The sequence below is a fragment of the Ctenopharyngodon idella genome, chromosome 18 (assembly GCF_019924925.1).
Source record: "Ctenopharyngodon idella isolate HZGC_01 chromosome 18, HZGC01, whole genome shotgun sequence".
Lineage (NCBI taxonomy): Eukaryota > Metazoa > Chordata > Actinopteri > Cypriniformes > Xenocyprididae > Ctenopharyngodon > Ctenopharyngodon idella.
In genome coordinates this window covers 32,384,547-32,409,774 of record NC_067237.1, presented here as the reverse complement: position 1 = coordinate 32,409,774, position 25,228 = coordinate 32,384,547, and the positions used below count along the sequence as shown (strand labels likewise).

The following is a 25,228-nucleotide window of genomic DNA, read 5'->3' as shown; positions in this document are numbered from 1 at the left end:
CCTCAGAAAGTGTCTGGACACTTCAATCACATTTAAAAATGTAAAAAATATGCAAGTGTTATTGTGAAGATAGCACAGTTTTGAAGCAAAACATTTGACAATGAGAAGTCAGTACAGTTTAAAATGATAAAACAACAGATCTAATGTTGCAAATGAATCAGTTAGTCAGTATTGTGTGACTTTGTGTTTGTTTGTGGTTAGTGGATCATGTTGCTAGGACACCTGTGTAAACTTGAGGAGAATTGACTTCATCCATGTGATGACGTAAAATGGCAAAAATCCACTTATTTTCTCCATTTGTCTGAATTCAGTTTATTTGCAAATATAATACACTACTGTGCAAATGTTTGGGGTGGGTAAGATTTTTTAATGGCTCTGAAAAGGTCTTTTATGCTCACCAAGACTGCATTTATTTAATCAAAAATAATAATAATAAAAATAAAAAGAGTAATATTGTGAAATTGTTACCATTTCTGAAATAACTGTCCTCTGTTTGAATATATTTTAAAATGTAATTTATTCCTGTGATGGTAAAGCTGAATTTTCAGCATTATTACTCCAGTCTTCAGTGTCACATTATCCTTCAGAAATCATTCTAATATGCTGATTTGATGCTCAAGAAACATTTCTGACTATTATCAATGTTGAAACCAGTTGTGCTGCTTCATATTTTTGTGGAAACTGTGATACATTTTTCCCCAAGATTCTTAGATGAATAGTTAGTTTAAAAGAACAACATTTATTTGAAATAGAAATGTCATAGGAATGTCTTTACTGTCACTTTTGATCAATTTAAAGCATCCTTGCAGAATAACAGTATTAATTTCATTAAAGAAAATCTTTTGAAAAGTAATGTATACAGTATGTACATTTTCACTATAAATGTTATATACAAATTCTGACCATTATATCAAACCATTTTGTGAAGTTTATGGTCTCAAGCCTACTAATTTAAATCATCTTTTGTTTCTAATCATATGTATACCCAATATACCAATATTTTATAATATATAATTTTGCTATTCTAAAATAACCAATGCAAAAATCTTAGTACTTTCAAGTCCACAGCTTATATAGTTAGTGAGGCTCTGAGGTTATTCTATCTGTGTGTTTATCTATCTATTATCTGCTAAACTTGACGTATATAGTGCAGAAACGTCTTATCTAATGGCTTCAATCTAGTTTTAGACTTGCTGCGAGCCATAAAAAAGCTATTTTAGCTCTGTCATTATTGTACTGGTACACCTATGGTGCTTGAACTTTCTAATGTAAGGGTAATGCATCTTAATGGTTTTATCTCAGAACAGCAGAGGTCATAATACACACATTATACTAACAGAAAATGCCCTGAATCAACTATAAGTACATACTGCACCAGACCTTTCTTACAAAGCAAAGCTGATAATCGAACGCTTAGACACCTATTAGAGCTCTTGCTAAATCATCTCAAAGCAGAAATGTGTAGTCACTATATATTAGATTACAGTTACACTCTGAAGTATTGAAATGCTGATCAAGGTAGAAGTGCTCTCTAGCTCTTGAAAGCAAAGTGCTTATGTAATCGTTGCTGCAACAAAAAAAAGTGCCAAGAAAAGACATTTAATTTGGAAATGCACTGTCAGAAATTAACTGGGAACACTGACGTAAAAACAGCAGATTGAATGCTGCATTCTGACCGCAAATGTCTTCATTTTATTAAGTGATTTCGACCCCATTACACCCCAGGGACCTCCATCGTCCTCTTTGTAGTGGCCTGCTCTATGAGTCCTGGATCAAACCCAGACTTGTACAACAGAAGCTTTCAGACTCCATTGAGTCAAGACTTTTATTATTAATCACCTCATAGCTATCTTGTGATATTTTCAATGCACCATGTTCCCAAAGCTTCTTACATAAACGGTGCACAATGTCACCCAATAGGGTGATTTCTTCTTCTGAAGACTTCAAATAGAAGCTTCACTTGGTGGTCTGGCAGTTTTTAGTAGTTTAAGTGTTCGTCTAGATCAACGTGAATCAGATGTAGTTGACACTGACCACATTAGAACTAGTGAACAGTGTAGTGACAGCAGTTAGAGAGCATCTACAAGCTGAGAACAGACTGAATTATTGATCTGAGGAAAGAAGATACAGATGGACTGCTCAAAGATAGATGAAGAAAGGAGAGAACGCTTTAGCAACCACATAGCAACACCCTGGCAACCATCCATACATTCAAGCATTGAGTTTTGCACGAGCAAAAAAACATAAATATCAGTGTCTTTTAGCCATGTGACGGTATCAAATTTTCATGTTGCGATAATGTTTCAAACAGATTAAAGTGCAAAAGAATTATAAAGAACAACAGGTAACACTTTACAATAAGGTCTCATTATTTAACGTTAGTTAATGCATTAACTAAGATTGAGCAATAGCTACATTTGTTACAGAAGGTATTATTTTTTGTTAATGTTAGCTAAAAAACTGTCTCCTCAACAATACTTGTTAGTTTTAGCTAGGTCCATTAAATAAGTTACAACTTTTGATTTTTTTTAATTTTATTAAACATTAACTAAGAAATTAACATTAAGATTTATTAATGCTTTAAAAGTATTTTTCTTTGTCAGTTTGGTAATAATAAATTAACATGTTAACTAATGAAGCCTCATGTCACTAAGTGTTACTAAACAATAACAAATAATCAGAACATTTTCAATCATTATAGCAAGTTGTAATTCAAATTAAAATATAAAAATATTTTTAAGTTTGAAAATGAATAGCCTATTAAGTCTTTAAGTATTAAGTATTTGATGCTGTGATGAACAACATTGCGAATACAAAAAACTGAATGGCTGTTTGAAGCATTTTAAATACTGTTCAGTAGCGCAGTTTCTGGGGTAACCGCTGCATTTCTGCTGTTCCATCAGTGCCCTCTTCTGTCAGAGAGTGAATGTGCACTTTCATTCAGTGCGTCTCCTTCACTTGTTCCACCATATGCTTCTCGTGCACGTTGGGCATGTTTACATCTGAGTGTGTGTGTCCCTTTGACGCAGCATACAGCGGTGTAGTGAATTTTATACAGTTGATGGGGAAAGTATTCTTAAAATGTAATATTAAAATTTAAATAATTCATAATAAATAATTATTCATGGTAATTTGAAGTGCCCACGATAACAATATTGTGCATATTCATTATCGTGATATATCATATTACCGAATATCGGCACATATCTAGTGTCTTTTATCATACAGTTGGTGCTGCTATTTTATAAAGCAATAATTCTCATACATTCATGTATAAAATTCAATTTTACATGACGGTTAATGTTACCATGAAATCATAATTGACAATTCTTATGATGGTTAAAGTCACCATAAAATCATAATTGACCATTCTTTTTTTATGGAATAGTATTGCAGTATTTATTATAAATGATTGATCAGTGCACATCATTATTTTTTTAAATTTCCCACAAGGGTGGGACAACATGTCACTCACATGAGATCCACCAAATAGCAAACCACAACCATCCAACCATCCAATCAGTTCCCCATGGACAAAATCAAGTCCCACCCTACATTTGTTCTTGTTTGAGAAGTCGTTTCACATGGATATATGTCACAATAAGGAAGAAAAATCTATTGCAGCTTGAACAAAGGTCTTACGGGTGTGGAACGACATGAGGGTGAGTAATTAATGACAGAAATTTCATTTTTGGGTGAACTAACCCTTTAACATCAGCCTTTAACCATCTTACACAGATTCTTGTGGCTTATATAATTAACTTCCTTTTTCTACTTTTTTCTACTAAACACAAACAATGGGTCACTGATATCCTGAATTAAACCCTAAATCCAGCTCTGCAGCTTTGCTTATTCAGCTGTAAAACATGCTGTGATTAATGTGTCATTTGCTCTGTTCCTGAAGACTTTCCTGCTTTACATGCAGAACCTGAATTATTATATGCTAGCGTTATTGTAGATGAAGCACTGAGCTCATCACAACAGCTGCGGCTCCACCCACTTATTCACATGCAGACAAAGAATATGGAAACACTGTGTTCTTATTGTGCACAGTGATTTTATTTAGTTTCGCTTTAAGGAGGGGGTTTTAGTCTAACAATTGGGCCTGTGTTGTTACTCATTTTAGAAATCAAACTCATGTGAGGTGATTTTTAAAGGACAGCAGCTGCATATAAAGATGAACTCTATGGAATTGTTTACATCACTAATATGTGTGTATGCTTGACTTTTTTGTATGCTATTGAGAGTTTTGTTTATAAGGTTTCTTTAAAGAATTCACATCAAACTTGAGATAAAGCACTCGAAAGATAAGAACTCAAAACGTCGTCTACAGTCCAGAAAGAGCATTTATTGGAACGGAACTGTAAAAGCAACTCATTCTAAACTTTCACAACTTTTATCAAATGAATGTATTTGAATACTTGACCACCTACATCAACAATGCCTATTCAGTAAAAAAAAAAAAAAAACGGTGGTACATGATCATAAAAAACGAAATTATGACTCTTTTTGGTCTGATCAGAAAATAAGTTACTCTGAAGTACACTACAGCTGAAAAGTCTGCGGTCGGTAAGATTTTTAAAATGTTTCTGAATGTCTCTTCACTAAGGCTGCATTTATTTGATCAAAAAATACAGTAAAAACACTAATATTGGGAAATAATTTAAAATAACTTTTCTATTTGAATACATTTTAAAACAATTTATTCCTGTGATGGCAAAGCTGAATTTTCAGCATAATTTCTCCAGTCTTCAGTGTCACATGATCCTTCAGGAATCATTCTAATATGACGATTTGCTCCTCAAGAAACATTTCTTCTTATCATCAAGGTTGAAAAGTGCTGCTTCATATTTTTGTGGAAACTGTGATACATTTTTTTCAGGATTTTTTGATGAATAGAAAGTTCAAAAGAACAGCATTTATTTGAAAAAGAATATCATTAATGTCTTTTTTTGTCACTTTTGATCAATTTAATGCATCTTTGCTGAATAGAAGTATTAATTTCTTTCAAACAAAAAAAATGACTGACCCCAACCTTTAGATGGATTCTTCTTGATTACTTAGTTCTTTCTAAATGCACATCTTTATGGACACATATGGTGATCTAATAAGTGTTTCTTTTGTTGTGTATGGACATGTGCATGACTGTGTGTTGTACCTTCTTTCTGCGGAGTGGCGGCTTCTGCGTCTATGCCCTCTTTCTCTGCATTGCAGCGGTATCCCTTCTTCTTGAGCAGGTTGCAGATGAAAATTCCCAGCAGGCCCATCACACAGAAGATGGGCACTAGTGCAAACACAGCATATTCCGTGCTCTTCTCCTCTGGACTTTGAACATTGGTGGAGTTTGCACCTCCCACTCCAGACTTGCTAGGGGTGCTCCTAACAACGTTACGTCTCCGACGGCTGTATGGCTCTGTACATTGAACACATGTGACATAATTACTTATAAAACAGATAATTCCAACACATGACATGCGGAAAAAATATACATATTTTGTGGCCACAAATTAAGAATTCATTCCCTTGTTTTACTAAATCGTGGCCACATTGCTATAATTCACGTCAGGATTATGTTCTGTTCAGTGTGATTTAGTTCTGTTTTCCTATGACCTAGTTTCCCAGTCTGTGTCAGTTTCATTCTGTTCACCTGGTGTTCGTTAATTATCTCATTAGTTCCCTCGTTTAGTCTGATATATACTCCCTGTTTTGTTCAGTTCTTTGCCCTGTCTTGTCAGTATTTTTGTGGTTGTGTTATTCTGTTTCCTGAGTCTGTCTTGTCTGTTGGATTAAAGACTGTTTTTGTTGATCTCCTTCATCTATGTTTGCTTTGTACAGCCACCCATGATAATTCCCTTGATTCAGTTAACTGAAAACGAGGGAACTAATTAGTACAACATGGCCACAATTTACTAGGGTTCTTAATTTGTGTCCACGATTTACTAAACTAAGGAAATTCATTTATAAATTGGGGGAATGAATTCTTAATTTGTTGCCATGATATATATATATATATATATATTGTTTAAAAGTTTAATTAAAAAAGTTTAATAAAAGTTTCTGATACACATTTGAAGTTATTGTAAAATAGCCAGTATTTCTACCATAAACCGCGTATAGCTAGGCTAATATTACTTTGAAGAAGAATTGTTTATTCTGATATTAATATTATTAACTGCAAATATTTATTGAACATATTTCTTCTTTGTACTTTTTTGTTTGTGATATGATTAAACATTGTTGTATCACTTACTCCTGACGCAGGCGTGGAGGGTGGAGGACTTCCGTTTAGCAGCAGGGTGAAACCTGAAAAATATGGCAGTTCATAAATATATCCACTCTACACTTTCTAGGACACACCTACACTTTCAAAGGGACACAATGATGGAGTCAAACGGACAAAATAATAATAAAAGAATAAATATTTTTTGTTGTTTACCCGGGAAGGCATCCTCCACACACGGCGTCAGAGTATGAGGTCGGTGCGGTCGAGATCCAGCGGTTGAGTCCACTGCAGGAGATATGTGGGCGGCACGGCTCAGTGTCACGGTTATCAGAGAAGGTGCCTGCTGGGCAAGTCTGGCACAGTCCGGCCTCACTGGGAACCTTAATGGGACCCTCAACTTCCCCACAAGCCTTAAAGAAACAAATACACATCACTTAGATGATATAATCACAAATTGTGTGAAAGAACGAACTGTCTCTCATAGAGTTGCGTCGAATTAGAGAAAACTAAGAAATGTATGCATTTCTAATATACAGTACTGAGAATCTTAAGAATAATGGTAAGTATTTAAAAAAAAATGAATAAATAAACGTGTTTTATGGATAATTTGTTTGGAATTGTGCTTGTCATGAGAATAACACAAGACAATGCAAATCATGTCTAAATATGATTATGCCAAATATAAATTCCTTTTTTTTCTTTTGTTTTTTTGGTGAAATGTTACCTGGACATATTTTAATGAGATTCACCCACAAAACATTTTAGGTTCAGTGGTCAGAGGACATACTGGGACGGGACATGTTATCTGGAGTAAGATTTGAGTGTGTGTGTGTGTGTTTTGGAGTTGTTATCTCTCACCGTGGTGGGCTCCTGCCCAGCTGGACAGAGCGGACATGCACACCCGTCCTCCCACCGACACTGCGCCGCTAATGTCCCCCATAACTCCAGCAGCTACAGAGAGACACAAACGAGACCAATCAGTGTTAAAAACACACAAACAAACCTGCCTCTGAGAATCAAACCACAACTAACAAAGTTGTATGAATATTAGTATAAAAAAAGTGGGTAAAAATACAGGATTAGTAAAGTGTAATTTGAGGCAAGACACTACAGGTGAATAGGGTAAATATTTTAACTAATAGATATCACAATATTTTCACTAGGACATACTGTATATGTTTTGTATTACAAAAGTAAATATGCAAATAAGGTATTATCTAATTAAATACAAATTTGCATACATTTCCAGAACAGAAATTTGAACAACAGACGGAAAGAAAAAAAAAAGTTATATAAATGAAAAGTTATATAAATCAGTCGAATGATATATGAACAAACCCTTCTGTAAAAACCTTCAGAATATAATTAGGAATAAATATGTAAAGTTTGGTGTATGTAAACTGCTAAAGTAGAGATTCCCGCTCAGTGCAGGAGAAAAAAGATATGGCTTTTAAAGATATGTACTGTAATCAAAATCTACAGATGCAAATAGTGTAACAAAATAAACACTTAAATGTGTATTTTGGATGTTTTCTTTCCACTAGTCTGAAAGAAGACATGTAATGGAAGCAAAATAGCCCATAATCTCAAAAGTGACCAGTGCATGAAAACTGGGTTTACTGGTAGTGAATTGTCTTATTGTAGTGTAGCCATTTATAGTATACTCAAGTACAGAATGGGATGTTCTTCATTGGCTACATTGCAGGTTCTCTGTGTAGTGAAGGAAGGAACATTCAGGGAAGTGTGAGAAGAGACACAGTGTTCTGAGAGAAACCTCACAGTAATATGCCTTATTCATCACGGTCGATTTTAGCACACTGCAGTAATACCAGGCACACACACACACACACACACACACACACACACACACACACACAGAGTCACATTAATGAGCATACTTACAATCAGACAGACAGGAGCAGAGCAGTAAAGGTGGTTCTTCATCTTCTTCAAAATATTCTTCTATACTCATGTAATCTGAAAAAAGACACGACAAGAACTCAATGACACAGCAAATATAACATCATCAGCGTCAGCAAAAACCACCAAAACCTCACGATGCCAGAGACAGATAAACAGCACTTAGACTCTCTTGTGATGGACACATCATGGGTCTGTATGCGTACAGAAGTGATCTATAAGCTAAAGCATGATATAAATAGTCAGCTGAACTAAAGCAGGCCTGTGGTTTGGGGAAGCACTGCTTTTCTTGGCCTATTTTTAGACCAAATATGCTCGGTCAGGCCAGAAACCACTTACTGGATCTACTGGTGCAAGAGAGAAAAATGATTCTCTGACGAGAAGATCATGAAGACATACTGAACTATATCATCACTGTTCAAATTACTCAAACAGCCTAAGCTCTCATACAAACATGAAGATCTACACCAGACCATGAGATGCCAGCTGTGGTTCTTAGACCCTCCTCTCCTCAAATGACATTAACTGGAGATCAAATGGAGACTTTAGCTCAAGTCTCTTGCTTAGTTTAAAAAGAGATCTCAACAAGGTTTCAAAATGTGCTCAAGTGTCAATCAAAAGCCATCTTAATATTAACACAAGACCAAGCTGCTCCCCACATTCATTTAATAGCTATTATTCATTTTTATTTCTCTAAAAGCATTCTAGACACAAGATTTTAGAGATCTCCATTAAGCTTGCTAAGCTTTGAAAGAGCAATTTTTATTCATAGATATTTTTGAAGACATCATAAGAATTGATAGTTCAGAATTAGTGCTGTCAAATTGATTAATCGTGAATCATCACATCTAACATAAATAATTGTAAATATATGTGTGTGTGTGTATATATATACATATATATATATATATATAGATTTGTGATTAAAAATCAAAGAAACTATCTATTCTTATGTCTTCAAAAATATCTATGAATAAAAATAATGGACAGCACTATTTAAAATATATATACTGTAAGAAATAACTGGTTATTTGGATATGGATACTGGTTGTTTTTTTTATCTGTTAAGTTTATGGACAACACAACATAATGCGTAATTCAAAATACAGATAAAACACCTGTGAAAAATCAATATAGAAAATTTCTTCACATTAACACAGTACATTGTGTCCTGTTTTTTTTTACAATTTTTTCTTGGAGTGCAAAGACATTAAAAACAAGACAAATTTATATGAAAAGCAAAATTGTGCAAGATAATCCTTTTCTACTAATTTGATGTACAAATACAACAACAATAATACATTATAATTGAACTTATTTAAACTTTATGAAAAATAAACTTTTAAACATTGCTAAAATCACCTTCATCATCCAGTTCCAAAGCAGATGCAAAAAGATAAATAAATAAAAGCATAATTTCTAAGACAACCAATCACCTGTGCTGCTTTGATCTTGTTGCCATGACAACAGAACACACACACAGGTACTGCCTGACAACCACACTTACCCCAGTGTCGCTGTGCTCTGTTTCCCTGGTAACAGCTGAGGATGCTCTGCTCACTATGACGACGCCTGCTCACTGTCTCACTGTACCTGTCTGCATAACGCTGTCATTCCTTATACTGCCACTCAAAACCACGGTTCCTCCCACCACCCGAAAGAGGTCCTGCCTCTGTTACCACAATCCTCCAATCACATGAGTTCACTGATGAGTTACACAATGTGGTGGAGAGGTTGTTTTCTAAGTGAATGTTTTCTAAACCCAAGTGAGGAATATAAAACATGAATGAAGAAAAACAGAATAACTGAGCTCAGACAGCACATGTCCGTCTGCAAGCTTTGACATTTTGGCCCATGCTGGTGTGTGTAGCCACTGATTTTAGCACATGAATACTGCAAATGTTCAATACCTACACTAACATTAAAAATGATTATGCAAAGAAGGCCACGACACTCCTATCAACCAATCAGGTTTTAGGGATAGGGAACAGTATACTGAACAGAACTGAATCAATACTGAACTAACTTGAGTTAAACAATAATACTATTGTCATTATAGACCTGTTTTACAGCAGAATTTGAATTTGTTTAATATTTGATTAAATTTGCATCATTGATTCTGTTATTTTCCTGTTTATGACTGTGAAGCTGCTTTGAAACAATGTCTGTGTCCACAATGGCATACTCTCTTGAGTAGGTAGTACTTATTTTAAATAAGTAATTACTTCACGACTGCTAAAAAAGTATGTTCTACTTAGTATGAATGTGTGTAGTATGAATGTAATCCGGACATACTACTTTCGCAATGTTGTCATTATCACGTGACCTACCAGCGTCAGTTGCGTCGCTTCACTGCCATTCACAAATCCTCTCCCGTGGCATCATGGGATAGTAAAGTGTACATCGTATGCACACTTCAGAATCTCGCCGGAAGCAGTAGGTCATCCAGGTACTTTTTGCCTACTGTTTTATGAGTACCGTAAATTCTGACATACTTTTTTTTTTTTTTTTGTCACATACTGTTTTTTGCCTACTATACAGTAGGGAATTATGCGATTTTGGATGCAGCCAATCTGTATTATATAAAGCACTATATAAATAAAAATTACTTGACTTGACTAAAATTAGGGACGGTAATCATTCTTTTCAACCAATAAATTCCCTCTATTTCTTTCCCATTAATTAAAGCTGCATAAAAGCTCCATAAGTTTTGCCTCTTTGTCGCTATCTCTGTTTGAAACCTGCAATTGCAGTTATTTGCGGAAATATCATCTTCACGTGGGTTGTGCATCGGCACGGCTCCTCAGCGTGGATGAATCTAATGTTTGGTGTCAGTCACCACATCGGTGTGGAAACTGTACTTCTGAATCACAGATTCTACATCTTGGAAGTATGACCAAAATAAGAATTTTCACCGGAAAATATCATCTGAACAAGTAACAAATCTGCCACTTTTGTTCTGACCAACTGAGAAAAAAAGCATTACAATAAATCGTGCTGCCAATGGTGATTAAATCTAACAATAGCTTAGCTCATATCACATCAAACCATGCAAATTATTATTATTGTTATACTTTGTTCTCAAATTGTGAATGTTAACAACATCAGCATTGCGTGACTATGTGTATTTAGTGTGTATTAGCGTTACCTGTAGATTTCAATTTCTGTACAGTCTACTCTCTAATTGTCCATTTGTCATACCATACAATCTGCCATCAAAATGATAAGTTTAATTATTCCAGCTGCTGTGAGAAAAGGCAATGATTTGCCACTTGCAGCATCCTCCACATGCGATATAGCCTACTAGCTGGGACTCGTTCTTTATGTAAACAGACGTGACATAATGACACAAAGATGAACGGCGGCATGCTCTAATTTCCCCGCTGAAACCTACCAGTACCACTCAAATTAGAAAACTTTATTACAAGCTTACCGTTGTGAATCAGGCTAAGGTAAGGAGATAGTTTTGAACACTGCCTGGTTATGTACTTGCTCAAAAATTTATTTTGGATCATTTTTAACCAAACAAAAGTTACGGACTGCAGCTTTAAGGAAAATATTAATTCAGTGTCAGCAATGTAGCTTTTTCAGGGAAGGAAAAGTCATTTTGCATCTGGAATCACCTTATATTGGTTTGATGAACAACCTGCTACATTCTTGATAAATATAAGTAGTCTCACCCACATCCGGTGGGGAAAGCTTAAATCAAGACTAGTTAAACTTATACTTCTAAAAAAAAAAAAATCCCCAATGTTTCAACATGCAAATAAATGAATGAATGAATGCAACAAACAAATGAGTTTACAATTTTGGAAACAAGCATCTAGTCGTCCTTCTTGATGACAGGGCTTTTTAGGAGAAATGTTCAAAGAATGAATGTACCCCCACCTCGTTCTCCGCCCCAGCCGCCCACCCACAAACCACCACACAGAAATGGCTTTCCTTCACATTTCAAGATCAGCTGCCAGTCAGACGTGCCTCATGCCTGCTTAAATTTAGCTCTTTCATTAAAAAGCAATAAAGTCCCAACGAACAGTAATTACAGTTCTTGCAGCTCTATCTCCATACTGTCCGGTTTTCCATTCCGTGGCTTTGGAAGCACATGAAAAACGGCATAAAATAAATAAAACAACAACAAACATAAAACAATCACCTAGAATTATCCATTTTAGGATCTGTCATCTTACAAATTGGAAACGATGAAGAAGTTGCCCTGGATTGACTTTTAGAAAAGCGTGGCTTTTTGCAGCTCAAGTCCTGCCAGCATGTCGCTCCAGGATCCACACTCGAGTTCTAGACCGGAATCAAGCCATAATACAAGACAACGCGAGAGTCCCGGTATAAGAGTAGGGCCAAACCTTCAGACTAGAAACCACAGTCTAGCCATCTCTTGATTGACACAATCTTGTTAAGCTTTCATAACTATCGATTAGCTACAACAACATAATAAGACATAGGCATGAAATGCAATTCAATTTTTTTTGCTGACTAATAAAACCTCAACCACAAAAGTAATACACCACATCTGATATCACCCAAGATATGAATCAGTAATGATACTGCTGGTTAATCACAATACAGACGGTCTCGAGAGAAAAGTGGGACAGTTTTGTTAGGCTTAATAAAACTCTTGAGTCCCAGCTGAGCTTGTAGACATCTTTAAACATACAATAAAACTAGACGGAGTGTTTTTTAGTGAGTTGCTAGGTTATTTACTTGCAGTCTTTACTTGTGTCTTAGTATTAACAACAGTAATACTGACACACGCTTTTGCAAACATCACTAATAAAAATATAAACATTTATATATGAAGGAATTCAAGCAACATGAGCTTGTCTTGTAACTCCTGTCAGCAAGTTTTACCGCTGACATGTGCCACCGCGTGTCACTTCCTGTTTGCACTTTGAAAGCTCAACACCACTGTCTTTCTTCAAATACCCACCAGCCTGACGATGCTGACAAATATAGCCTGAGACTTTAATAGCCAGACACTTTCCATTTTCCTACCCTCATTTTGAATCCCTCCGTTTCTCTGTTCCTTCAAATGAACTGACCACCGTTTGCTTTCAGCTGCTAACAGCATGTTATGTTGTATGTGCTGAATGTTTCAAGATGCCAACCACGCGCTGCGGCCAGTGACCACAACAATCCCTCTGTCACCAGGGGTGAGGAACGTTATGCAACAATTACAGCATCCAAAGAGGGATACCATCAGGCCGAATAAAAACCTCATCAGACAATAGGATGAAAAGGGAGTTTCTGCTCATAAAGCTGTATTGGGCTTAATTTTATGTTGCTTATGAACAAAATTAACATCTAGAGCTATGATATACTGAGCAGGGAAAAGCAAGGGATTATGGTCCATGTGCATCTTTCTACTGTGGTTTTCTGCTGAATCATGAATTGTATCGATTCACACCCCTGAAGCTATAAGGGAGCCATTCGTTGGTTGAAACTGTAAACACTTTGACACTATCAAAACATCACTCTGTTTGTTTGAGGATCTCGATCAACCGAAATTTAGACGGGACTATCTATTTGTCAGACAAAAAAATTTGTTCTGGAAACCTGTGTGAAAACAGTCATTACTTTTGTAATTTCATTCGGTGATGCTGGTGCCATATTTATAGAGCAATTGCGAAAAGGTTTTCTATATATATATATAGAAACCTAAATAAGTTTTATATAAATAAAATTGTTTTTGAACCTAGAGAATAGGCATCATGGGGCGGAACTGTTTGTCGAAAACCAGTAAGAATGATTTAACATTTGCTAATAGTTTGTTAATCAGTGTTAAAGAGATTGCAGTGGTAAATGAAGTGTTTTGTTGCTTGTTTGGAACAGGTCTTGCGTTCCTGTCATGGGCCGTTTGCTGTTAAAAGACGAGGTCACTGATGCACAAACATGATTATGGGCCATGTGCATCATTCTACTGTGGTTTCTGCTGAGAAAAACAGAGGAAAACCAATTATTCTCTGAGATGAAACATCTGCCTGTTCAAAATAAGGCCCTTGATGTCATGCCTAAATAACAGTTGCCAACCACCATTCTGGACAAATATCTACAAAATGGCTATTATCTACTCCCATGCACAAGAGAATTGACTATTCATAACCACTATAGATAGCATAACGATTGCTGTTTTTACCATTAAATACATGATTGTGTCATAAGTATTAGATTGTGTCTATATTTAGGTTTGTTTGTTGTTTACTCAGTGTTGGGAGACCTACAATTTTCATTGTTGACAGTGAAGCTACCCCTCACAAACAATACACTGAAGCTACTTAAGGGGTCAATAATAACTATAAAAATATGATGTCAAAGTTATGTAATGAATGTAAAATGTAGCACAGGTACTCAAACAAACTGATGAATCATGCACAAGAAGAAAAAAATTGCTTGTACTGGAAAAGTACAATGCATATACTTCTACTGTTGTTCATAGCTTTCCACTAAGTGTTTACTGTAGTAAGCGCAAGCTGGCGGTAACCGTGTTGATACTGATAATGTAAATTGACACAGTGAGAAAGAACGTCATTGGTGTAGGGTTCCACTTATTTGATTGAAAGGCTGACATCACTACCTGTAAGGGAACAGACTCAATATCTATTTGCAGATTATAGCGTTCAGGCAGCATTTCACTATTTATAATAGAAAAAGAGAAAGAAATCAGGAAATCTGAAAAAAAAGGGAAAAAAAAGGAACAAGTAAATCGTAAGATGCTTGACTTGGAAAACACCACTAATATAGCACACAATAACATTGCTGAGACCATTCTGGCAAATAAACAATAGAAATCCATATGTTAAGTGATTCCATATTGCCAACGACTGAGATTCTTACAGCTTGATCTGGAAAAACGAGAGAGATGGTATAACTATAAAATGCAAACAGCCAAACCCTTGTAAAAAGAAGTGAGATTAATTGTATTGAATGTGCAAACTTGCATACATTAATATTAATGAAGTAAAAGTCCACTTAAGTGTACTTCAAGCTGCAGTCCGTAACTTTTTTTGGTTAAAAATTATCCAAAAGAAATTTTTGAGCAAGTACATAACCAACCAGTGTTCAAAACTATCTCCTTACCTTAGCCCGATTCACAACGGTAAGCTTTTAATTAAGTTTTCTAATTCGGGTGATACTGGTAGGTTTCCGCAGGAAATTCGAGCATGTAGCCGTTCATCTTTGCGTCTTATTTTGGTCATACTTTCAAGACATAGAATCTATGATTCCGAAGTACAGTATCCACACCGATGTGGTGACTGACAGTAAACATTAGATTCATCCGCGCTGAGGAGCCGTGCTGATGCACAACCCACGTAAAGATGATAATTCCGCAAATAACTGCAATTGCAGGTTTCAAACAGAGATGGCGACAAAGAGGCAAAACTTACAAACTGAAGCTTTAAAAAGAGTACATTCATGACTGTTTAACAGTAAAAGTGCACTTTTTAACAAAAATAATTAGAAAAAACTTTGTAGTAATGTCAAGTTTTAATAATCTTTAGCAAGTGCACTTATTTTCATGTAAATGATTTTAATTTTAAGGGCCAGATTTACAACACGGGGCAAATTAGCGTGAGAGTGCAATTCCACAAATCTGCCGATGGGAGTGGCAAGTTTTGTGCGTGATCTATTGCTGACGCGCATATTAAAGAACACAGACGCAGTCAAATCATTTACATAATGTCCAAAGCAATCTACCAAGAGCAGCGCAAATAAGCAGAGCTGACGCTCATCAGGTGCGGGTCGACACAGGCGCAACTTGTTACATGTAATATACGGATAATGTCTTCCTCTGGCATTCCAAAGAAATTAATACGAGTTTCTACCAGGCGCTCTCTGTTCTCTGCTATGTGTCCTCCTTGCAGCCATGTCGCAAAATGGGTTAAGACATGCTTTTTTGGGGTGTTAAATAATGGCGCAAATACCAGAAAATTGACTAGCGCAAACATTAGTAAATCGCGTTGCTTGATTCATTTAAATACTCTCCTCCCATAAATTTTGTGTCTGAAAGGGAAACTCCTACAAATGCATATGCAATAAGATCAGCCGCAAAAACAACTCAGTCCACACCTTTTCAGGGCTAATTTTGCACTGCGTGTCTTTAGTAAATCCCGACAGTAGTTTTTTTATGCCAAAAGAAGGTTTGTGCTGGCGCAAGCTGTTAGTAAATCTAGCCCTAACTGTAGTAAATTAATTTTAAATGTACTAAATTGCTAACTTCATCATTACAAATGTGTCATAATGACAAATATATTTTAAAAAAATAGAAGCAATGATGAAATTACATATTCCTATTAAGTCCTACTTAAGTAAAAAAAAAAAAGACAAAAAACCTCAACTAATTTCATTTAATATAAATTTGAACTATATTACATTTTTATTTAATAGCAAATGGCATGTGATCAAGTGTCAGAAAACATTACGTTCAGTATATTTTTTTCAAGTATATTATGTTCCTAATAATTACACTAAAGTTTACTTCTTTTTCACAAGGTAACGCCTACTGGAAAACAATAAGAACAAGAAGAAAAGCTCATTTTACCATTTTTGAAATTAAATAGCAAGAGAACACTTCCTTAATAATGAAAGTGTGGAACAATTCCTGTTCCTAAAGGGGGAATTCCACCTCCTCAGTCCTGTAATAGCAGGAATATTAAATGCACCCATCTGCCAGAGAGGAGTTTGGGACACTTCTAATGAAATATATTTACATATTATAATCTGTATTCATTAACAAAAGAAGCATGTGTGCTATGTGTCATAGTCACTTGCAATGATGCCAAATGTCTAGAATAAGGAAGGTCACAACCTTTGCCTTTGATGGGTTGGTCACCCAACTCTGCTGGCTACATCTTGTTCTCTGAATCTGTAATTAGCCTCTGCTGCAGGAATGTCACATTACCCATGCTGCCCAGTGCTAATTAATGGATGCCGGCCTTTCGGAGGGTGCAGGCCAGGGTCATGTGGCCCAGCATCTGATGTAAGGGGGTACTTCCTTTCACATGTCTGCCTGTGCCCTCTAATGACACCCTGAAAAAGTCCAAATGTGGCCCCGGCACCAAGTGCTGTATCATCACATCCTGAATAGCAACACTTTCCCTTTGTGTTGGTTTTTGTGGCCACAGCTAGTGTAAAAGCTAACATTCCTGTAGCTCAACATGGTGCGAGTGACGCCAAGATCCCAGCTTTAATTCCCAGTGAACACACATGCTAAAATATACACGTTAAACATCACTCAACAATGATCTTTGGTGTGCTAGTGATGTCTGATTCATAAAAAGAATTGTTCTTTTGAGCCAAATCTTTTTGATGAATGGGTTCACTAAACCAGTCTAAATGATTCATTCTGAATCAGTAAGAGCAGTTCTTGAGTCAACAACCCACTGACTCGCTGAACCAAAAAACTGAACTGGGTGCTTCTCAATACTCAAAATGATGCTTCCTCGTTTCCTCGCTCCTCCGTCCTCCAGCCTGTGACCCAAAAACCGATCAACTCAGCCGTCTTGAAAGGCATCTCAATTTTCTCATTGCAGACTGCATCAGACTGAATCGCTTAGAGCAGGACTGCGTTTAACTCCACTTTTAGTCATACACTCGCAAACTTCCCTAAGTATTTCACCTCGGGGGAATCCCCGCCACCATTTTGAAGTGTGCTCAACTTGGTCAAGTGGGCGAGGGAAGTTTATTTTGACATTTATTTTGGAGCGAGTTTACTCAATATGTACTCTTCAGGCAGATCCATAGACCACAATGCAACACGACTGTGATGTTACAGCAGGTCGAGCGTAATTTATCCCCACCCCACACAACTCTAGTATGTGATATTGGACTTATTTTGACATTTAACTGCATAATACTTGTAGCTACCTTAAGATGACTGTTTTTTTTTTACAGTTATAGTTTATTGTATTATCATTTTCGTTTGTGTAATTTTTTATATTTTCTCCAAAAGCCCAAGCATACATACAAGCCTATGGAATGGTGCGTAAAAAACAAATTAAAAATAAAAACTCTAAATAATAAATCAGCTCCATAGTGGATTTCCAGTTATCAAGGGCTTAGGGCATTACATTTAACCCATTGCAAGGGTTTCGCCAGTAGTGGGCACTCGAGCAACGTAAGCAATGACCGGACTGAACAAACCGGATTGAATCACTTAGAGCAGTTCTTGAATCAACAACCCACTGGCTCATTGAACCATGATTGATTCATTCACAAATCAGACTGAATCGCTCAGAGGGTTTCTTGAGTCAACAACTCATTGATGCAAGAATGTGCAAAAACTTTTTCAGCCAAGAGATGCAAATGAATTTTAGTTCTCTTTAATGTAAATGCAAATTATATATAGATTGTGAATGAATTTATCTACTTTATGAACTACAACAAACTTAAGTGGAACACATGATTTAACCAAAAACACTCTAACTGATACAATTTAATTAAAAAACATAATAAATGGTAATATGTATCTACACATGAGTTTTGTAATGCTTTAGAGTGTGTCACTGAATAATTTTTTTTTAAACTAATGCCTTGAACTTCATATCAAAAGAGTTGCAAATAGTGTCACAGAACAGCAATTTTACCAATTATTAATTCACATCTCCTGTATGTAATATAGAGATTATTCTCTTCAATGTTCAGTCACACAACTCAATGTATCACAGTAGCGCTTGCAAAGTCAGCAGAACCCACGGGGACACAGTAAATCCCTGCTGATCTGAGGTCAGAGCGGTTGGTGTGCCAGCAGCGCCCAAACCACACAGAGGTCAACGCGGACGCGCCAGCTAACGCAGGTAGATGTCTGCACGCCAGGGAGGGAAAAGTATACAGTAAATTTGGTTTGTTTCTAGTGAAACGGTCCACCAACACAAATAATGAAGCTTTAATTAAACCATTGATTCCTGCATCCAGCCGTGGAGGGTTTGGGCTCTGCCCAGACATTTGCTTCATAATTTCAGAGGAGCGTGCCCAATGTCAAAGCTGCCAACCAAACTCCCACTTCAAAACTCTGAATTGGTGCTGTCGTTCTAGCACGGGTCAAGAAAGGAGCATAGGAAATTCAGGGCTCTAGACAAAAAAAATTCATTAAGGAGCCATTGGCTCCTATAGGGGGAAAAAGCAGGCGCCAAATAATTTTTTTAAGAGCCACACAACAATGAACTTAAATTTTTAAATCACTTACTTTTAGTCATCCTGTTGTGTTTATATATCTCCCCTTTAGTTTTAGCATTTCCATCTTGTGATTTTTCTGGGAAATGAATGTCACTATTTTCACTTAATACTATTATAGTTTCAGTTAATATTTTGAATCTGATTAGATTTTTATATTTTCTGGCTTTCATTTTTCGTTAAGTTTTAACATGTCTGTTTAGTTTGTATACATTTTTATTTTAGTATTAACATTTATTTCAAGCAATGAAAAAATGTTTTTTTAATGGTTTTAGTTAACTATAATAACCCTGCTAGCAAAATCCTTTTACAGTCTATGGTAAAATCTTTATATTGAATAATATGTGTCAAATAATGTTCTTAGTCTTTCCTTCCTGAAGCTACAACAGTTTACTTTGAATCAAATGAAAATAAATATAAATATATAGAAAGAAATTTATAAATATATTAAATTTGGTTTGTGTAACCAAATAACAGGGGAAATAGATAATACATTCTACTTGACTTTGTTAATGAACAGGCCGAAATACAGCGGGACTCTTATTCTGAAATGTATGTGCTTCACTTTTGCTGCACATTCAAGTTCAGGTGAGGAAGATAAAAAAATTACGTTGTTACGGCCTGGTTACAACCGTTTACAACACATTATAATATAAATAATATAAAGTAAACTTTGTCATAATTGATCAGCATCAGTTCATAAGCAATTGGTTAACAAATGTGCGCTAATCATTGATTGCGAGCTGCTCTGAACTGAAGCTCTGTTGCGAGAGCCTGAAGAACGCGCAACAGCGCCATCTTTTGACTTTAAAACATGCAGCGCTCACATTTATTTAATGAAATTAAAGTTATCACATTAGGGACTATCGCGATTTGTTTTTCCATTCACAAAATATGACGCCTTAAAATGATCATTAATACTCTTGTTAAGGTACTGAAGACTTTTTATGACCTCAAGTTTATCTGATGAGCATGAGCGGAATGGAATAATGAAAGTGATCAGGGGTGCGTTTCCCAAAGCGAACTATGGTCGCAAGTTCTGTCGTTACCAATAGAGTTTAATGACTTACGACCATAGTTGACTAACGATGCTTTCGGGAAACGCACCCCAGCATGACTGATATTCAAAACGGTAAGCACGCGCTGCATTGTGTGTGTATCTGCAGTCTGTAGAGCCAGTTTCCCCTTTTGAATGACAAATATAGACAAATTTTTATGAAGAAATAGGCAGTCTTCTTTATGCAGGAGCAGAACGGTGTGTTCAAATGCAGCTTTTTTGCACCGACGTATGTGACAACACAGTCGGCTTTCATCAGCGCTAGTTCGTTGGCGTCTGTTTGGTGTGTGATATTTTTCCCTACCAGTTCATATTTTGGCACTCTAACTCAGTGAAACTTTCACACGCAGCATCTCATTTAATTACGTCAACACAGCAAATGATATGACAGACTACTAGTCACAGAACACGCAAATAACATTCAAATTTTACAGTCATAACGTGTGAATTTGTATGGTCGCCAATGGTGACCTCAGCAAAAATATCACTCGCAAATTAATATTTTTAGTCGCAAATGCGACCGTTTTAGGCGCAGTTTGGAGCCCTGTAATTACAGACCTAGTAAGGTTCTTGTTTGGACAGCAGAGTCACACTAGCAGAATCAGGATGGTCAAATGAACTCTATCAAAACAAAATTATGCAAGCATGTGAAAAATGTACGGAGAGCTATGCAAACACATGAACATAAGTCTCGTTCATATAGAAACATTCTGGCACTGAATCACTGTTAAATATGCCAAATGTATACTGCAAAAGTGGCACAGAAGTGCTTTTGAAGTGGCAATTAAGGTATTTTTACACAGCTGATTTAAAGGATTAGTTCACTTTCCAATTAAAATTTCACGATACTTTACTCACCCCCATCTCATCCAAGATATTTATGTATTTCTTTCTTCAGTCGAAAAGAAATGAAGGTTTTTGAGGAAAACATTCCAGGATTTTTCTACATATAGTGGACTTCAATGGTCTCCAAACGGTTGAAGGTAAAAATTACAGTTTCAGTGCAGCTTCAAAGGGCTTTAAACGATACCAGATGAGGAATAAGGGTCTTATCTAGCGAAACGATCGGTCATTTTCTAAAAAATTTTTTTAAATATATGCGCTTTATATAAACAAATGATCGCCTTCAAGTGGTTCCGCCAAAACCGCACTTCCGTATTCTTCAAAAAGCTTACGCTAAATGTCCTACACCTTCCCTATTCAACTTACGGAATGAACGTGGCGCCAGTTCTGTTTTTTTCCGTAAGTAGAATAGGGAAGGCGTAGGACATACAGCGTAAACTTTTTGACGAATACGGAACTGCGGTTTTGGCAGAACCACTTGAAGGCGATTATTTGTTTATATAAAGTATATACATTTATTTATTTATTTTTTTAGAAAATGACTGATCGTTTCTCTAGATAAGACCCTTATTCTTCGTCTGGTATCGTTTAAAGCCCTTTGAAGCTGCACTGAAACTGTAATTTTGACCTTCAACCGTTTGGAGGCCATTGAAGTCCACTATAAGGAGAATAATCCTCAAATGTTTTCCTCAAAAACCTTCATTTCTTTTCGACTGAAGAAAGAAAGACATGGACATCTTAGATGACATGGGGGTGAGTAAATTATCAGGAAATTTTAATTTAAAAGTGGACTAATCCTTTAAGGCTGCTCTGTGCCTGCTCAAAATTCTGTGTAAAAAGACATAATGCTGCATAAAAGCCAGATTAAATTATGCCTGCTTTTACCCACCTTAGACCCAGTATAAAAGTATTAAATTGGCTGTGTAAATGCACTTATACCACCTCTGAGCATTAAACATTCTGTGACACCCAAATGCCACTTCAGAAGCATTTCTGTGCCACCTTTACAGAGTAAATTTGGCATTAGGTGTTTTTACACAGTGTTTAATGCTGCTCAAAGCTGGCAAAAATTCATTTACACAGCGTTTTTAACTGGGCTGCGGTGGGTCAGAGCCAGTGTTGGCGCTCGTTACTCAAAAAATGTAATTTATTACTCATTACTAGTTACTCAAAAGTTTCAAGTGTTATATTATTACTTATTACTTATTATTTCTGGCAACAGTAATTAGTTACACTACTAGTTATATTAGGCTACTTTTCCTTCACGCCCCACAGAAGTTCTAATTGTGTATCTTCCCCATAAAATTCTTCTAAAATGTTACTAACAACATATTTCTGCCTCATCATTTGACCAAAATCCACATTGGATCGCAGTCAGAAGTTATTACAAACACTTAATAGTAACTGATAGTGAATTTTAAGTAAAAGTGTTGTATTAATCTCATGTGTATGTCTAGCTTGAAGCTAATTGTTGCTATAATTTCTCTGTTACCCATATACGATTATATGTCATGATATATTTTATCAAAAGAAATCACATAAGTTCGTAAGAAAATGTTCAGTTTAATTATAGTAATATAATTTATATCGTGATCAGAGGGATGTGGGCAAGCCATGTAATGCCAGAGTAAAGTAAAACTTACACAACGGTGTTCATATCATCTTTTCTCCTGACAAAATTAATGGAATGACAATATTTCCATCCGCTGAATGTCAGCTTTTCCATATTCCAAGCTTGCCTGCTGCACTGATGATTTCATGTGCCTGTGCGAGTCGTGAAAATTATGAAAATAAATCTAGGAAATATTAGATTGTTGGATTTTTCACATCAGTAAGGGTTGAGGCATCGAAAGTAACGAGTTGTTTTAAGGATAGTAACTGTAATATTATTACTGAAATCTTATTAGTTACACTACTAGTTACTGCAAGTAATATTATTACCGTAACTAGTTACTAGTAGTTACTGCCCAACACTACATGTAGTCAGAGCAGGCATAATTTTGTCTTTTTTGTGCCATAATTTTTTTCATAACTTTTTTTTTTTAGCAGGAACAACCTTAACTTAGCCACGAATAGATGCCTTATAAGATGCAAAGAGATAATTAGGGCTCTGTTTATTAACTGTCTGATGCATACTGCACACAAAAATGCGAATAACTAACCAAAACCATCAGTTCTAAACGAACTGACTGACTTCATGCTGATGAGTCAAAAATCTAAGATCAGATGTGCCAAATATATTACAATGTCAGAGTGAGTCTGCTGGCCCGTCCCATGAAAAACACCAGCTGTATTAGCGTCATGTATTTAATCACACTGCTTTATGAGCCTTAAAGTTACTAAAGCATTTTGCGTGCCTCACAAAGCAGGTAATGCTGAACACAGCAATAATAGTGCATATTTAGTTCAAACGTGAGAATAAAACATGTTGAGGCGTAAGAGTGTTTGAGAAAAAAAGATGTAGAACTACAAAGACATCGCAATTACATCCTGCTTTATAATAGTTCAGGCTCTGTGCCAATGCTGCGATTCACTATAATATTTATGGAGGGTTTACAAAAGATGTTAATTATAACGACAAGGGTGGAGCCTTGTAACTTAAATGTTTTGGGATATATCCAACATGTTCCTATAGGCTGACACATAAGTTGTACAATGTTTTATAACCCAGCATTTTTGTTTATAGTGCAGACTATAAATTATGCATGCAGCACAAACATGTTTCCAGCTGGTATAAACCGCAGCTGGCGCAGTGTGTGCCAAAGTCTGTTGCCAGAAGTTGTGTAACTGGGTGTATGTGTGTGTGTGTCTGTGAAGCTGCCCAGTGGGCGACACATTATGATGAGATGTATTTAAACATGCTCGCTGCTTTAGTGAACCAAGTTCACCTAGAAAAGAGCAGAACAATTCGTGATCCCTGAATGATTTAAACAGCTGAAGTTGATGACACCATCACAAGGAGGTAAATGATGACAATATATTATTATGTTATGCTTCGTTTCATAAAACAAATAAATGCTGTTCCTCATTCTACTCTCATACATCATATTCTATGTACATTGTATCAGGTATGAGACATTTATAGACCTCTGATGGTAAGTTCACAACATACAGTAAAATACAATGTTCCTGGCTGCAATTTCAGTGTCATTTTGGTGCATAATGCAATATTAAAATGCTTGTTTTCAAGTAATAGTTCATGCATTCGCAATTGTAAATACATATAAAGGAAACAGTTCACATAATGAACTTTTAATTATCATATTATACATTATACAGCTTAATTTTAGAATATTTGTTTATGTTATGATGAAAGTTCTACCAAGTCTTGACTTTATAGACCTTTTAAAATCATAGTATTTATTGCGTCTGTCAAGGAGGAATTCAGATAATAATAAAGTAATAACTATAATTAAAAAAAAATAATTAGTCTATATAGGCTACATCAAACTTAATCATTATCAAAACTATATATAATGCGGTTGAAACACTTCAAATCAAGCATTTAACGTGTTTAAATAAAAAGAGTGACAGGCACTGTTTTACAGCCCTTGAAGTGAACGAGCGCAGTAAGAATAGCCTATCAAACTCAACGCAGCAAACTCTTTTGTCTTCAATGCGGAACGTTTCAGGCAAAACTCTTCATATTTTAAACTCTAAAAACACCAACATACTGAAGTACCGCTCAGTACAGTATCTACAGTCATCTGAGTATGCAGTATATACTACAGGATATAACTGAATTCAGAAGTTACTGAAAACATACCGGCAGAAATGCCGCATCCGCACTGCAACTGTCCCCATCCGTTAATAAACTATTATACACACACCGAATAAAGTTTGTATCTTACCTGTTTTATTGTGAATTCATAAGTGTCCTATAATCATCATATGCCGAATGTGTAATCTATAATTACACAAAGAGAGAGAGAAACAGAACCGCAGAGATGAGAAGAGCGATCCAACATTTGAATCAAGTCACGATGAACCGAGAGAAACACGTC

General features: G+C 35.9%; 1 protein-coding gene across 1 annotated transcript in view; it reads right to left on the bottom strand.

Moving 5' to 3' along the window:
• The window catches only part of relt (RELT TNF receptor), a 39,890-nt gene extending 14,662 nt beyond the window's left edge, over positions 1-25,228 (bottom strand). Inside the window, exons 1-6 of the mRNA XM_051870739.1 lie at positions 25,076-25,228; positions 8,126-8,200; positions 7,082-7,174; positions 6,437-6,633; positions 6,251-6,303; positions 5,159-5,413 (exon numbers count right to left, since the gene is read on the bottom strand). Coding sequence (XP_051726699.1) covers positions 5,159-5,413; positions 6,251-6,303; positions 6,437-6,633; positions 7,082-7,174; positions 8,126-8,167 — 640 coding nt within the window. The 5' untranslated portion in view covers positions 8,168-8,200; positions 25,076-25,228. The remainder of the gene's footprint in view (positions 1-5,158; positions 5,414-6,250; positions 6,304-6,436; positions 6,634-7,081; positions 7,175-8,125; positions 8,201-25,075) is intronic.